At 41.1% G+C, this 17756-nt stretch overlaps 1 protein-coding gene across 3 annotated transcripts in view; it reads right to left on the bottom strand.

The window, feature by feature from the left end:
• Positions 1-17756, bottom strand: part of sh2b3 (SH2B adaptor protein 3) — a 46881-nt gene that overhangs the window by 2733 nt on the left and 26392 nt on the right. For all 3 annotated transcript variants that reach the window (XM_061071844.1, XM_061071845.1, XM_061071846.1), the window contains exons 3-5: positions 5171-5272; positions 4970-5058; positions 357-448 (exon numbers count right to left, since the gene is read on the bottom strand). In XM_061071844.1, the coding sequence (XP_060927827.1) occupies positions 357-448; positions 4970-5058; positions 5171-5272 (283 nt within the window). The remainder of the gene's footprint in view (positions 1-356; positions 449-4969; positions 5059-5170; positions 5273-17756) is intronic.

The raw sequence follows: 17756 nt of genomic DNA, 5'->3' as shown, positions 1-17756 counted from the left end.
AACAGTTTAAGATCAACTGGGGAACTGAAGAAGAAAGGTCAGATGTTCAGACAAACAAAAAGTTGATATACTTGATCTAAACTGCTTAATTTGGAGTTAAAAACAAAAAGAAGGGCTCAAAATGTAATTTTTAATCTTTGACTGCATGAGGAAGCTGTCAGTATCTGATGGGTACACGATATGATGGTATGAAGTCTGATTGTAAAGTTTAATAGCTACACAATAAAGATAAGACCCAAAGGTTGTTTGTCAAAACTTCATCCCATACAGAGGGGACACATCATGGGACACAGCACACACAGCTGCACCCTGAGTGTGAGGACGTGTCTGACCAGTGTCCTCGGCTCTTCACTCACTTTGACTTGCGGACGCCGAGCTTCCTCTGCGATTGGCTGGAACGGAGCTGTCAGCTGGGGAGGGGAGGGGCTCCAGATCCACGCTGCCCGACCTGAGGGAGAAGACCAGACTCACATTACACTCACACATGCACCGGCCCACTGTGGACCACCTGAGGAGGAGAACATGGCAGTTTCATCATCATATTTTACATCAAAATACAGAGGAGCTGAGACAGAAATCTTATTTATGTTACTGTAATTACAGCAGTGTCTCAAAAATAGATGTGTCAGTGATTTATTGATGTTTTATGAGAAGGAGCTACACAGATGGGTGGAGAGAGAAAAGGACTGGGTGCGGTAGAGCAAGGGTTCAGGTCTTTGACAGCAACTGAAAATGTTACTTAAGTAAAATGTGTATTATAAAAACTATTATAAATCATTATATTATTGTTATGCTTGAATGTGTTTGTAGCTTTTCACTGCTGTAGCTGATTGAGATGAAGTTTCAACCTAAGATGCAACTAAATTACTGATCCATTTTCATTAATTGTGTTTTTTTGAGTATATACTTGTGTAACTATAGTCAGAATCATAAGTCCAAAGTGACACATTTTGTTTGGTTCTATTAACTCTATTAATGATTAAAAACAAACACGATAAATAATCATAAAGATATGAAAAAACTCACAATTAAGAGGCTGGAACTATGAAATGTTTGTGTTTTGCATTAAAAATAATCGCTGAGACGATGATGCCGTGTGTGTGTGTGTGTGTGTGTGTGTGTGTGTGTGTATGTGTGTGTGTGTGTGTGTGTGTGTGTAAGTGTGTGTGTGTTAGGTAAGTGAACATGGTGATCGTGGAGGAAACAGCAGGTTGAAGTAAAGACACCAAGCACAGACAGGAAGTGAGTCCAGTTCACCAGTTCAGATGCTATGTTTTTTCTGTTTCACAGCTCTTACACACACACGCACAAACAAGCATACGCACACACACATACACACGCACACACACACACTGTCTGTATGTCTGCGTTTTTTGTGTCCACATGCATTTTGTGGTTTTGTGAGCCTGTGCGTGCACATACACAGATGAGAAGGGGAAGGTTAGCGAGGCAAGCCGGAGCAAATCCTGCAAAAATGCTGACTAGAGTTTCCAGCGTTCTGAATAACAGGAAGACAAGACTCCTTTCTCCTTTTCTCTGTGCGAGTCTGTGTGTTTCTCTTCTTCTATCTCTGTGAGAATCACTTCACTCCAACAAGGTGAGGACGTCTCTGCCAGTCAGCGATGTTTGGAGGATTAGAGTGAAGGTTTTGGAACAGACTCCGCCTACCACATCCAACCACATCTGAGGGCCGAACCTGTTTCTACACGTTCCAAACGGTGACGCGACAGCATCCAACTGTGCCCTGGTCCCGCTTTTGTACTTTGAGCTCGATGAATCATACGAGCAGGATAATATCGCTGAGACAATAGGTCTTTTTCCCTTTGCAGACACAGGTGTTACTATTAACATCAGCGATGGCTCCGGCCCTCATGCGGAAGCAGCTCGCTGGAATTCACCCATCATCAAGTTTATTATTTACACGTGGGCTCTTCCTGCTGTGACTTGTTACCATGTTTTCTTTGGAAAAGGCTTGACTTCTCCAGAAAGGAAGTAGTCTGGTGTTGTGCAAACCTTTTTGAGAGGTGAAGAACGGACATGTAGCTGCGATGTAAACAGTTCCGATTCTGAGACAAGCATGTTTTACATTACTGTGTTTCCTCTGAATCCAGCACAAATGTATGTTTGAGTAAAAAATGACAAGTGACAGAAGAGTTAGGCTAGATTTAGATTAATGGGCAAAAGGGAAACTTGTACTCATCTACATTTAAATCCCTCGTTCAAAAAGTGAACACGTCGGCCGAGAAATACCAAGAAGTTGCCTTTGTAATGATTCCATGTTGTTTTCACATGAACATGGTTTGTGAGGTATCTGAATAAACACAGTGAATTCAAGAGTGAACCCTGACCCCGATCTGTGTGTGTGTGTGTGTGTGTGTTCCAGACATCTGCAGAAATGAGAAAGGTCCTGAGATTCTCTTGAGTCTTAGACCTCCCACACATTTCCTTTCACAGAGCAACACACACTCGCACACACACACAGACACAGACACACACACTCGCACACACACAAGAACAGAACAGAGAGAAATATAAAGTATTACTTTCATTTGTATTACAGTACTGAGTATTCCTTTGAGTAATCAGACTAAATGGATTACTGAATTTGAACTTCTCTTATGACTTTGTCTCTGCTTGTTTTCCTGCTTCTGTGATTTCCTGAATTTAAAGATTAATCAAATTCTTCAGTAATGTTTCCTGAAGGAATACATTTCACAGCTGTGGACAGTGTTGGGAAGGATACTTTCAAAACGTATTCCGTTACAGAATACAGAATACATGCACAAAAATGTAATCTGTAACGTATTCCATTACATTAACTAATCTGAGTAACGTATTCTGAATACTTGGAATACTTCCGGTTTGTATTGCATTTTTTAAGTGTATGATTGCGGCGTTGTTATAGTCAGTGGAGCAGCAGCAGTTTAAACTCTCTCTCCACCGATGCTGCGGGCCCGCTGGATGTCCGGCTCCCATCCACTCCCACCTCTGTGCGGGTCTCACCGGAGGCTGAACCCCCCCCTGCGCCAAGGCTGCCTCGCGCCGTGCAGCGATCGTTTCGGCGTCGGGTCTATTTTTTGCGCTTGACGCGAGCATATCGCTCCAGGAAACACACTGAAAAAGGATTTTAAACGATATTGATGACATATTTTATATGATATAAATGATAAAGCATGCATCCCATAGTTTGTATTCCCCTTCTGTTGTCCTGGAGTTTTAAATAAAGAGAGGGGGGGCGGAGAATACGTAATTTACCCTCGACACCCGACATTGAACGGAGCAAACAGCGGAGAAGTTCTTGAAGATGGATGACATTAAATTGGGACGCTGTTGCAGTTAATGTTGGAGCAACAAGTGACCATATGCTTTTATACTACTGGGTCAACGGGTGATATTATTTTAGCGTCGCTTCAGCGTCCGGTGTGAACCCTGCATGCCTCGCTGGTCTCCTGCAGAGCCATGACAGCGGAGCTCTGGGAGCGCAGGTCGGTCTTCTCTCACCAGGCGCTGGAAGGGCAGCTTGCGGATCAGCAGCTCCGTAGATTTCTGGTAGCGACGGAACTCTCTCAGAGCCAAGGTCCCGGGGCCTGTAACGGTCCCGAGCGGGTAGCGGTGAGGCTTCTTCACGCCGCCGGGGTCCGGGCGCTCTTACGGCAGCCCTGGTCTCCAGCTGCTTCCTGGGGGCTTTGCCTCCGGTGGATTTACGAGACAGTGATTAAACTCGTGAAACAGAGAAGTACCGTCATGTAATCCACTGATTTCAACAATGTAACTGTATTCTGAATACCATCTATTTAATTTGTAACTGTAACGGAATACAGTTACTCATAATTTGTATTCTAAATACGTAACGCCGTTACATGTATTCCGTTACTCCCCAACACTGGCTGTGGATCATCAAGCCTATAGTGATATTTTGATAATGATTTTTTGAATCATTATATTACTGATGGAGTATTTGTCCGGCTGATTGTCAGCTCGATGTAGATTATAAAAAAGACTTCAGACTACACACTGCAAACTGGAGCTGAAAGTTCTTATGTGATATCTGTAGAGGGCCCTGTTGTATAATGTGTATCTAATATCTATAATATTCACATATTTTCTTCAAAATCTTTACGAGTGTTAGAGCTTGGTATCCTGTATTTGTATTTGAGGAGCTCATTGATCAATCATTTTTAAGCATCCTGAAAGGTGGGTCTAATAAGGTCCCATTGACCAATCACGAGTCAGTCCCAGGTTTCCATCGTGACATTTCAGCCCACTTTTATATCATCAAATAGATAATTGAAACCAGACTTACCAGAAAAATAAAACATTAAAAATGACTTGAATAAACATCTTTGTCATAAGACTATTCACCTACTTTCTCTATTCTTATATGTTTAACTTATAAAGTCAAATACACTTTACTTCAGCTCAATTTGAAAACTAAATGTATTGTCAAACTTTCAAGCCCTGACAGATTAGTGTACACACCAGATGCATTGTGAGGAAACGTGTTAACATTTTATTTGACTGATGAGTTTGATAAAGGATTCTTTTCAAATCTGTATAGAAACCTAAAGCAAAAAGGATGAGTGGACAAAGTGACTCAAGAGCAAACTGCAAATTGTAAAGCACAGGAACCGACGGATAGACGTGGGCACATTCATGTAAATGTTTGTTCACATATACTCACTCACTGCAAATATTCTCACTTGCATTTGCAAACACATACCTCAGCACAAGTAAACACATCCAGCACACCCACAAACACTGAAAGCAGCCAACAAGTCCAAGTGTTAAATATTTCCGCTTGGAATCTCATGAAAAAAGCTGTGTAGGGAGAGAGGGATGAGCAGCACTCAGGCGTGTGTGTGTGTGTGTGTGTGTGTGTGTGTGTGTGTGTGTGTGTGTGTTTGTATAGCTTGAAACAGACTGGATTCTAATATCGATTTTCATTATTAGGTATCTTTGTGTTTCTCACCTGTTGCTGATACATTCTTTCAGCTCTGTGGTCCAGGAGCTGACCTGCTGGTCGTTGTCGGTCTCAAATATCAGACTACCTCGATTAACCTGCGGAGACAATGATGCAATTTAAAATTCACCAGGTTCGATGTTTTTTCACTGCAAAACACGATCCTCCAGAATCACTGCCGTTAGAATTCTTTGCATTGTTTGTACGTACCTTTAAAACAAATGTGTTTAAGTTGTCGGGCATCTCCAGTCGGTTGCATCGACGGACTTCTTGGATGTCAGAGCACTGAGTCGTCAGCTTGGCGCTGGACGCCTGAAAAACACAATGAAGACAAGAGTCCGACAAATTAGACAATATTCTCAGGAAATTCCGTAGAAACAAAAAGTATTCAACGATCAGTCAATTGACCAATCCTCTGATCTTTAACAGTGTTTGTATACATGTTTGTGTGCGTGTGAATCCTTTGTGCTGAAACTGAGGCCACCCTTTGTGAAAGAAAACTCAGTGAATCGTAGGAAGGATGCATGATGGGAGCTCCCATGGCAGAGCTCCAAGGTCGACCCCACCAGGGCCCACTGTGTATTTGAAGAATGTTTAATGAGATATGAGTATCTTCCTGGTGGCTGTTTGACCTGAGGACATTTAGGGTGAACTCCTGACCCCGAGAGTCAGAGGCTTCTGACCTTTACTGTGCCAACTGTAAACCACAAACAAAACCCTCTGTAACTTTTATGCACTAAGAACATACACTGAGAATAAGAATTCACGTGGAGGTGATTTCTATTGCCACCATTTGAAGTCCCGTTCCATGCAGGTGATCCTGAAACTCAGATGGACAGAAGAACAATGGCCTGCACATACACACTCGGGTGCACAATACCGGACATATACACTCCAACTAATCATATGTGACAGATATAGCATCGCATGGCCTCCGAGCCCCAACATACAAACGAGCGCTAACAATGCCACTGGCGTAGTCACACACAGAGACCCACACACACGGATGGATGGCTGGGTCAGCCATGTGGACAGCCCCGTGGCATGCTGGGCCGGAAATCACCTCAGAGATGAAGCCTGCATGTGCAACATCTGAACACCATGAGAAAAGAGATTCAGCTGCTCTAATTGAAAGCTTGACAAGGAGAATGTGTGTCTTACTGTGTGTTAGCGATATGTGCACAGAGGTCATCATGACACTCTCCTCACAAACCAACCAACTATTTAAGTCATTTAGCAAGTGGAACATTTCAGGCAACAACACGTTAGACCTTGTTTAATGCTAGGATTTGCATTATTGCATTATAAAACCAAAGATTCTATATTTTTGAACAGTTTTTTACTTGTTTTACCTTAAATATGAATCCATGAATGGGGTAATTAAAATATGTATACATGATAAGTTGCTGTGCTAAAGCTGTGTCCACCTTGAACCAGAGAATTTTAATGCAATATTTTCACATTTGCCAGAAAGAGAAGATATAAAAAAAAAACCACAGAATTAAGTTGGTGATAAATATTGACAGGTTTCATGTTTACTTAAGAAGAGTCTCCAAGGCTTTATGAAACTGGAACAATCTAATATCAGCTGAAAAAATAACTCAGTCAAGTTATTCATTAATTAGCTAAATGGATGCTGATGATTTTGTGAAAATAGACTAATCAATTGAAGTTGTAATTGCTGCTTATTTACACATCCAGCAGTTACACAACATCCTCAATAACTTGGAGTCATGTTTGTGTCCACCTGAAAAACATGAACGTATATAATAATGCTACTTTAGCTCTGTTTTGAGTCTCTACCAAAAGCAGCAAAGGGAAACTAGCTTTCCAGCTGATTAATGCTCCACCATGTGTAAAAAAGAATATCAGATCTTGACATTGTTAAGATCTGACTTCATTTTCACGATGAACCAAACTATTTTTACTTTCGAGAAATTACTAGTTTCTTAAAACCACTATATTTACTCTTCTGGCAATTAAATTGTGAATTGCCCCTCGCTCCCAAACACCCACAGCCCACGGTGGAAGCCAAGGAGGCTAACAAGCTACGGTTGGATCAGCAACAGACCTTATGGGACAAACACATGCATCAGAGAAGAAGAAAAGCAAGAGGGTAACGTGAGAGAACAGAAGCAACAAAAGGAAACTGCGAGGACAGTGGAAGACACAGCGTTGGGTCGGACCAGGAGAGAGAAAGACAGATAAGGAGCAGGAGAAAAAAGCAAGGAGGACAGATTCCAGGGCTTTGTGCACCGGATGAGTTTGAGTTTATGTGACAGTGAATGAGCCTGAGGAATGTCTATGTTAATCCTACACACACACATAAAAACAGACAGGAACACACAGACATCAAAAGAATAGATTAACCCCCCCCTGCCCAATTTCCTCAGCTTGACAGTGTTGTGAATGAAGCCCATGGGTCCCAATGCTCTCTGTTTTAACCACAGTGTCGAGTATTATCAATGAAAATACACTGTGATGCACAAATGAAAGGGATGTGATTCATTTAGTGCGATCTGAGTCCGTGAATGAGGAACCTACTAAAAGCAAACTCCAGCCAAATTGCTGTCACAACATTTTTGTGCAGGATGTTCAGAGAATCGTATTTCTGCTTCTTAAAATTAGGGTTAAAAAACATCCAGTTTTTTCGTAGAGCTGACAGGTGTAGAGAGATAGAGTTCAATCAGCTAAGAGGAAAGATGTGACCACAGGAAAAACAAATGCAGAGTAAAAAAAAAAAAAACTCATCATGGCAATGCTGATTAGTAATGAAGTGGTGCTGCAGATGCTGCAGCGTGTTAAACGTTAAAGTTAAACGGAAACTGATTCATGATTCATTCTTGGAAATAGCAGGTGACGAACCGAGTGCGGTGGAGCTGTTCTGGAGCTTTCAGTAACTTAATCAGGAGAAATCTTGTAACCTGTTTTCTTTTTTTTTATTTCGGCCAAGAACGAGAAATGTGAGAAACCATTGGTCAGGTGAAAATCTGTTAAACATCTGCAACTCACATCATGAACTAGACAAACTATCTATAATATATATAACTTAAAGCTCCACACCTACACACTAAAAAGACCGTAAACCTCAATAACAGATGTTTTTTGGCCACTTGGGGGCAACGGACACGTGTTGTTAACACAATTCTAACATGTAGTTCCCTTGTTAGGTAGCAAAAAGTTGCTTATTGACACATCCAGCAGTTAGAGAACAACATCTGCCTTCATCTGGAGCCAAGTTTCTGTCCATCAGATGATGGCGAGACCAATATTCACTCTCCTCTTTACTCACCTTCACCTGTATGTCTTTTTTTTGGTGCTGACTCTACGAGATGTGGCTGTTTGTGCAAGAGTGTGTTTTTGAGGTTGTGTGTACATGTATGTGTATGTGTGTGTGTCGATTAACTCATGACTCATCGAGAGGAATGTTCTGTGAGAATGTGAATGAGTTTCTGTCTGAGAGCATCTTTGAGGAGCCATATGTGTCTGTGGAGGGATAAGAGAAGAAAAAGAAGGAAAACACGCAGCAGATGTCTGCGTAGTTGAGCAACAACATAACAGGCCCGATTTCTGTGAATCAACTTCATCAGGGGAGCAAGTTCAAGCTCACAGCACATTTCCTATCACTGCAAGTTGAAGTCTGTAATACTCCCTGGAGAAGACACACACACACACTCACACCGAAACAAACACACACACAGGCCTTTGCCCTTTTTCTTCCTTCATTTTGCAATCGGCACACAACTCTTTCAAGAGTGTGTCCTTAAACAACACGACCAAGCAATGTGGGAAAACAGTGAGCATTCATGAGCAGTGTTCATGTTTACAAATGGCTCAAACTGAGTCAGGGAAGTGTCAGAAGGTGGAAATGCGGAATCATCAAGCATTAAGAACCCTTTTGTGTTGAAACCCTACCCCATCCAGCTACAACAGACAAAAGTAGAAGCATATTTTTAGACATTTTAAAAAAACAAACTGAAATCTCTGACTTACTCAAGTATTCAGACCCTAAATTCTGAATTTATAATCTCCTTTGGCAGCAGTTAAGAGATTTGAATCTCTGGCAGCTGTGCACACCTGGATTTGGACAGTTTATCCCATTCTTCCTGTCAAATCTTCTCAAACCCCATTAGATTTGGATAAGAAGCATTTTCATGTCTACCCACAGATGTTCTATGGAGGTTAAGTCTGGTTCAGCCACTCGACGTCTTTCAAAAGAAAACTCCCACAGCTACTGCAACCTTTCCCTGGCTCTTGGCTTCAGGTCTAGGGGTGTCACGATACCAAAAATTCAGTAGTCGGTGCCAATACCAGTAAAATAACACGATTCTCGATGCCAATTTCGATACCACGGTAAAAAAAAAAGTGCATTATTTGGATGTTGTTAATGTCATATATGGTAATTCAATGTGCTTGCGCTGCGCATATACTGAGGGTTAGACGGTAGTTGCGGTCGCATGTGAGTGACGCTTTGTTGTGAGACACGTTATGCATTAAATGATACATCTGCCTCACGCCGGGTTTACACCGGACGCTGAAGCGACGCCAAAGCGACTCGTAAGCGCAGCACCAAGCCTTAAATAACAGCTGGCTCCCATCCACTCCCATGCGCCGCTTCAGCTTCCGGTGTAAACAACCATGTGCCGGCGCGCTAAGGATTAGCGCGGAGCGGCGGCGTTGCTTCCGTGTCCGGTGTAAACCCGGCGTCAAACGCAAAATACTTCCATACACGACTCTTTGTGCCTTTTTAATAAACAAGTCGAGGTGGGGCGAACGCTGCAGCCGCAGTTGCCGTCTTGGTTTTCAGAATGTAAACGTCGACTGGCGCAGCACCGATGCTAATGCTAAGTTGCTGCTGGCATCGAAGCTGACGGTGCCTACGGTACTTCAAAAACAATCGTTTTGTTATGTTAGTATCGAAAGGTATCGTAGGTATCGGTTCTCGTGACATCCCTATTCAGGTCATTATCGTGCTAAATAGTGAAAAGTCGCCCTGCTCTCAAACTGTGACCAAAAAGGTCAAAATTTCAAGTGCATAAGGATCACTAGTCCTTTTTACTGCACATCCGGCACATGTATTACTTTCACATTTGTGGAAGAAAGTAGTACTTTGACTATTAGTGTGCGTTCCAAAGATAAAATGGTCCACGGCTGATTATCTGAAAAAACAAAATGAGCAGAGAGAAGAGGCGTCTTACAGAGAGATGGAGAACAGGAAGGTTCCTTCTCACAACTACAGGCAGCAGAGAGAAATAAGTACTGCTTTCAACCACAATGGCTAACACAGGAGCCATGGTTGCGGTACGAGGGGAATGCTATGCTGTGTCTCTGAAGTGGTCCGTCCATTGAAGGCAACTCTGAAAACTTCTTTCCGGGTCATCGCAGATTTGAGTTGGAAACTTTAAAGTAGCACAAACGACAGAAAGAAATACAAATGCTGCAGGGTCGGATGAACCACCCCAAACACAAAGCCTCTCACAGCTGGAAAAGTCCTGACCTTCAGACCGGTCTCCCTCTCTACCAATAAGAGGCAGCCCCATAGCATGACGCTACCAGTACCACGGTTCACCAGGTGATGAGCAGTGACTGCTGTTGGCCAGACAGTGTTTGGAGTAACCAGACCAGAGGATCTTTACCCCCCCTACGGATGCTGTTTGCAAAACAAGTGGTCTTTCCTTTGCCTTTTACTCAAAGTGGTGACCATTGGGTTCTTGGTCACCTTCCTAACCAAAGCCCTACTTGTCTGTTTATCGAGTTTGGCCAAATATCTTCCATTTCACCATTAATAAGGTGTTTAGTTTTATTCCTGACATGTAGTGTGAAGTGTGGGAACTTAGTTCTAAACTTCCCCATCAATTCATTTTTTCCACCGATGGACTCAAGTTAAGTCAAATTCTAGAAACATGCCAAGAAAAATTAAAGCAAACAGGAAGAACCTGACCACAATGTTGGTTGTTTCCAACTCTTTATAAATCAAGTGTAGATCGATGAGCAGAAATGGCAATTTTATTAATTATAATATTATTTTACTGCACAATAAAATGTGCCAAAAGTGGATCGGTCTCAATACTTTACTGTAATTGGCTTATTAGGATCAAGGACCTGGACCGGAGCCTCTGTATACAGCAATAAAACAAAACAACCACAAAAAGAGATGGAAAATGACCACAATAAGATGTAAAATAGGGTTGAGTCCATCGCTGCTGGATGACAGTCAGCGTGATGTCGAGCCCAGCATCATGATTTTCCAGGCATCAAGTTAATTGTGTACAGCTGAGACGACGAACCAACAGCACGTCTGCCATATGCCAATCAGTAGACATTGCCCAACCCCAATGTAAAATATTCAAAAGAGATTCAAAATGAAAAGACAAAAAAATATACAAGATGACTATAATGAGAAATGACACAACCACCAAGCAACTAAATATAAACAAGTATCTCCAATTGGAAGCGTAACGACCACAATGAGAAGCAACAAAATGAAAAAAACACAACACAAAATGAGTTAAAAGCCACCACAAAAGAGACACATGGTCTGGCTTGGCTTGTTTTGTAGGTTAGTCGTGTGCAGGTGAGTGAGTGAAAGCTCTTTGGAGGAGTAACTACTCCTTAATCCTTCACTGCAGCGCCTGCCAAAAACCAGAAGCTAATTTAACGTGCCCTTGAAAACTATAACCTGGCATCAACCTCCTCTACACACACACACTCTGCAGGAGAGGGAGAGATATGGACCAAACAGACAGATCCAGACAGATCCAGACATGGAACATAATTTGTCTGTAAATTAACCCTGAGGGAAGATTTTCATTAATGTCTTAAATTACTGCTTCTACGTCAGCTCACTGTAATGTCTGAGGCATCAAGTCTTACAATTCTACTGCAACAGTGGAAGCAGCTCAGTGTAAATTCATCCTTTAGATCTGTCAATTTTTGTAATACAAACTAAGATTCTCCCACAACTTTTAGAAATATGAGGAAAGAGACATCAGGCATAAATTGTAAAATACTAATACGGCACCATGTTCTTTTCGTTTCGTGGTTCTGGTTTGTGTATTAAAATGAATTCAGGTTGTATCTACCACAGTCACCACAATTTACTGTGTGTCCATGACCTAGATCCACTAATGACCCAGAGTTCACAATATTTGTACATAAAAAACGAACGACTCATAATTCAAAGAAGTCTTTGTTGTAGCTGTTTAGTTACTGACTAAAATAAAAGGGCTCAATAACTATTGAGATTATCAATCTGGTGGCGTTTTCAGTTTCCACTCCTTGTTCTTTTCAGATTGAGTCAACTTTCGGCAATATGTCGACTTCAAATACTCACACAGGAATATGATACATATATGCAATGAGGACAATGTGGTCTACGTATCTGTAGTTGCTCTGTGTCATCTGAAAGTCTTGAATCTGATATTCTGGTCCTTGCATGTTCTTTCCTCACGTATTTGGCTCTGCCTGTATTCATCTACCAAGTGTTGTACTGGGGTGATACTTACTGGTGGATGTGTTTTTTCTACACTGCACATTTCCCCCAGATTCTGACTGTCAACCTTTGAAAACGTTGGGATCTCTGCTTACATTTAAAATTAAGTTTTGAATTTGTAAGTGCTATGACTGCACATAGTCTCTGATGTGAGGCTTTCTCAGTTGAATGCAAATATACATCTTGATCAGTGAATTCTAGATGGGCTTTAAGGGATAAACATTGTGATCATCAATCAATTAATTATGTTAAAATAATAATGAAAATAATAAAAAATGCTATTAAGTAATTTCCTTGTGATGTCTACATTGGATATTTTGCACACGAAAAAAAAAATAATGAGAATCACTTTACTGTACTTCAAATTCTCCAAGCTTCTGTTCTTTGCAACTAAGACTTCAAAGATTTAACTAAAATGAATAAACATTTACTTCGTAACATAAAAGTAATACAATAAAAAAGTAAAGGATGTTTTCGGGACAAACTTCCCCCGGGTTTACACACTCGGACACAAGCATAAACAGTTGATGAGAGTAACTCACAAACAAACAAGTGACACAGCGACAGATGAAACAGCGCAGCCTCTCGCCCACGCAGTCACAGACACATCTACAGTTAGAGTGCGCACACACACACACACACACACACACACACACACACACACACACACACACACACACACACACACACACACACACACACACACACACACACACACACACACACACACACACACACACACACACACACACACACACACACACACACACACACACACACACACAGGAAGTTTGGAGTCCAGAACTATCTTCCCAGGGTCCCTTTCTCAAGGCCGTCACTACGGCAACTAACTTGACACTCAACATTCCTCCGGCCCTCCGAGGGTCACCGCAGCCAATGATGTCCGGGGTGTGTGCGGTGTGTGTGTGTGTGTGTGTGTGTGTATGCGTGTGTGTGTGTGTGTGTGTGTGTGTATGCGTGTGTGTGCTGCTGGGTTGACCTGCAGGGTTACCAGCTCTCTGGAGAGATTCTGGAAAGCATTTATGCAAGGTTATACCACACACAAACACACACACATACACTGTAGGACACTTTGAATTAGTGGTTCGATTTTAGGTGTAATTAGGTTTGTACTGGACTCAATATTCATAACAAATCCTCCATTATATGAGTCTTTCCGTTCAGGATTTTGATATTGGGCATAAAACTGTTGTAAAACGCATCTTGGTGAGACATGGTCACTGTAGTTTGTCTTTTGTCCAACGAACACCGTCCTGCTGCTGCAGATACTCACAAACTCACACATTGCATAATTTTATCCAGTTTGCCAAACTTCTAAAAACCACGGTTTCCTGGCTGCTTCAGAAACGTATTGAAACTTAGTTAAAAACATACATTTGCAACCCATTTGTAAAGCTGCACGTCTTCAGTAGGGATCACGAGTTCGGTGTTGAGTGACACAAACAGGCTGGGGAAGTTGAAAACTAAAAGACGAACAAGCGAACGTTCAACGCACTAATGTTTTTTGGTCTTTTTCTTGATATTTATTGACAATAACAAAACCACACATAGCACATCTGGCTCATGTTACAGGATTGTAATGATCTGCCTGCAGCTTAAAGCTCATCCTGGATCCTGTCCGTTGTGCACACACTCCCAGTATGTGCGTAGAGAAAGATGACTTTCTCTTTAATGTGTTTATACAATAGCTACAGCTGCAGCTAACACTATAGTGATCTGCAGCAGCTGGCATTGTTTTCACCGCTCCACTCCAGTGCCAGCCTCCACCACCTGTTGCCTGTCTCACACAGATGAACACTCCTGAGGTTTGCAGAAATAGATCCTCGATGCATGACGAGGGAAACTAAACTTTTCCTTCTGTGTGCAGCACTTAATCACATCTAAAACTTGGTAGAGATCATTACTTGTAAACATTATCCAAAAACAGATTATTATTTTTTTAGCATGCTGATTGTTTAGTCTTAACAAAATATCTACTTGGAAAATGCTCCTCTACAGCTACAGTTACTTCAAACTTATCAGCAATTAATTTGTTTATTTACACTGCCACAGCTAGTACGAAGACAAACAAACAAAAGTAACAATAACAAAATTTATAATAATGCAGTTAAATTTAGCATGAATCTTTTCTTATCTAAAGTTATGTTATATCATTAGGTAAAGGGCCCTCAGAGGGTGCATCTTGCCACGTTAAAGAAAGTGAAAAAAAAAATGCTGAATCTGCAAATTTATCCAGATCCCTGCCAACATTTTTGTAGCTTCTCCATTGGCCCATGTCCCACCTGCCCACCAAGTTTCAATAAAATCGATGGAGTAGTTTTAATGTTTTCCTTCTAACAGACAGAAAGACAGTCAAGAAAACTTGACGAAAAGTAGAAATATATTAAAGGGATATTTCACAGATTCTCTCTGAATATTATCTTGTAACTATTACAATTATTATTGGCTTATGTCCACATGTGAGCAGCTGTAGACACTTAAGTATACAAACTATAATATATCAATAAAGTGAGCACAATCTACAAGTAAAGCGAAAAATAATAAAAATGTACATTATTTTTGCATACAGGCAGCTTACATGACTGTAAAACCATTTACTATGAAAGGTTTTTAGTTTTTTGTCTTTATGTCTTCAATGATCATGAAGCGGCGATTGCGCTGTCACACTCCGGGAAAATGTTATGAAATCATGAGAAAAACTCACAGTCACCTCTGTTCACACCGATATCTGGTAAATGTGCAATAGTGGAGATCACTAGAACTGATCACACTCACAATCTGCTCTATCTGTGGCATCATGGAGGATGTGGAGAGAACACACACACGCACACACACGCACACACACACTCACACACACAGAGAGAGAGAGCGAGTGCTACTTGTGGGGTTACCAACACAGATCGAGATGAGTGTGTTCTTGGAAACCTGTCAGAAGCTGTCAGAGACGTAGCCTTCAGTAATGAATAAATGTGTCAGATCATCGCGCTCCGGTTCACGTATACTTCTCAGAAATACTGACATACTGTATATGGAGAAGTCAGCCCACTCCAGGATTCACAGAATTGAGCGTAGTTCCTCGTAAATGAATTAGCTGCGGTTTTACACACATAAGAAAAGACCAATTAACACGGCTGACAGAGGATTTTCTGAGTTCGATCAAATTAAAAAGAATGAGGATAGTTAGGGAACTACTTCAAAAGTTCTTATATATACGAAAGCTGAAAAAAGTCCTCTTACTAGTTCAGGACATTGCATGAAGCCAAGCTGAAGAACTGGTCAGAGCACCTCACACCAGTTTCACGATTCAAATTTTCAAACTGCATATTTCTTCTAATGCCTGGTACATTGAGAAATTATTCAGACACTGTATAGTATGCACTGTTGTATAAATACACATAAAGTTATGAAATATTTCCGTGAGTACATTGACCCTTAAAGAATTAGCTTGTGCAAGACACACATGAGCTTGTGCAAGAAACACATTTCCCAACCTGACCATCTCGACATTTCTTCATTGGTGAAACACAACAGGGTGACGTTTCATTTGTTGTGTATTCAGCACAGAAAATAACAAAATTCATCAAAGTTGAACATCATCTGTCTAGCCTGGAAAACATCTTATTCCAGAAAATAAATAAAAATCAGTTACTTAAGATCATCCACGGACCTGAGTAGCCGGTACATTCGTTTTAGACAGACGTGTATCTTTGGGAATTGAACATAAACAGCTCTCATTCTTTACGCACCACATACAATACTGCTTTCATCCCCCATTGTGTTGGAGTTGTAACACAAGGGAATACGGCTTGTGAGCCTGAAGCAAGCGACATGGCAGTGTCCCTGTATGAGGCAACTTCCGGAGCAGCCTCCTGGGAGCCTATAGGCCGGGATCAAGTTGACCATGAGGTCACAGCGTCCCTGATTTGAGTTCGCCTGTGGGCTTCCTCCCTCCCTTCCCACTTCCTGTCACCTCTCTACTGTCACCAATAAGGAATGAAAAATAAATTATTAAAAAAAAGACAAACATGCTCCCAAAAAAAGAGATACGTTTCCATCTCTTTCAGATGAAGAAAATCTCTGTGGCCCCCGACCACTGCTCCAGTGTGACAATTGCAATTTATATATTGATCTTTACATTACAATATCAAAATCCTCTGCCCCAGATAAATTATCCAGAGTGAGACAAAAAAAAATCATGGACACAAGCATAGTTATTTGAAGGACAAATTTCAAAAGTTTCAAAAGCACAAAACTTAATGCAACAGTGGAAGGAAAATTGATTGCCCGTGTGCGTGTGTGTGTGTGTGGGGGGGGGGGTCTGTGTGTGTGAGAAGAACTGAGTGCTGCTCATCCACATGTGTCAGACCAGACATGTGTCAGTTATGGGTGTGTGTATGTGCGCTGGCCAGTTAAGGGTGTGTTGTGTGTAACTGTACATGTGTAGAGAAGACGTATTCTTCCCCAGTGTGTGAAACGTTTTCCTCATCGAACACAAAATCAAGTATGTAATTCTGGATTTTTTGTTTTGTGCAACTGTTTAAAAGTAATTTTCTACGTCATCAAACCCGCACATTTAAAGTGAACCGTGGTGTCACCTCTCAGGAAAATACCAAAAGTGGAACTAATTTTTTTTTTAAATGGTGGCAAATATAAAAAAAAAATTCTTACACAAATACTTGATACTATGCTGAACTGATTTAACATAGTGAATGAAAAGTTTAAAAAAAAAAGCAAATCACATTAAGTTATAAAATCGATTATGCAAAAAGGGTCATAATGGTAAAAAAAATTGGTTAGAGCAAACTGCAACATGCTGCATATTATATTCTTTACCATATTTGTGTATCCATTACAATTTAGTATTTTGTAACTTTAAAGCAATTTAAAAAGCAGTTTTGACTTCCAGGTTTTCAAATGTGAGAATTTACTGATGTTTTTGAAGTTCTTGTGTTTTAGAGTCTCGTCAAAAAAATACATCTGATGATGTCACCCTGTGCTCTAGTGATGATAAAGGTACCTTTTTCTGATATTTAATACCCCAAAAAAATAATCAATAATGAAAATAATCATTAGCTGCAGCTCTACTTTTCTTCATGCATTCCATAAAACTGCGATAACTGATTTCTGAAACTGTGACATGTCCACAAGTTGGGAAAGGAAAACTTTCTCTTGCCCTTCCTTTCCCTCCTGGCCAGTGCTGCACCATTGTCTCAGAATAAACCTGACTGTGCAGTTTTGCCCCTTGTGACTACAGATCCTGCACCACTGAGCCAGAACCAGGTT

The sequence above is a fragment of the Limanda limanda genome, chromosome 5, assembly GCF_963576545.1.
Source record: "Limanda limanda chromosome 5, fLimLim1.1, whole genome shotgun sequence".
Taxonomy (NCBI): domain Eukaryota; kingdom Metazoa; phylum Chordata; class Actinopteri; order Pleuronectiformes; family Pleuronectidae; genus Limanda; species Limanda limanda.
Note: the sequence above shows the minus strand (reverse complement) of the source record. Positions and strands in the feature narration are given on the sequence as shown.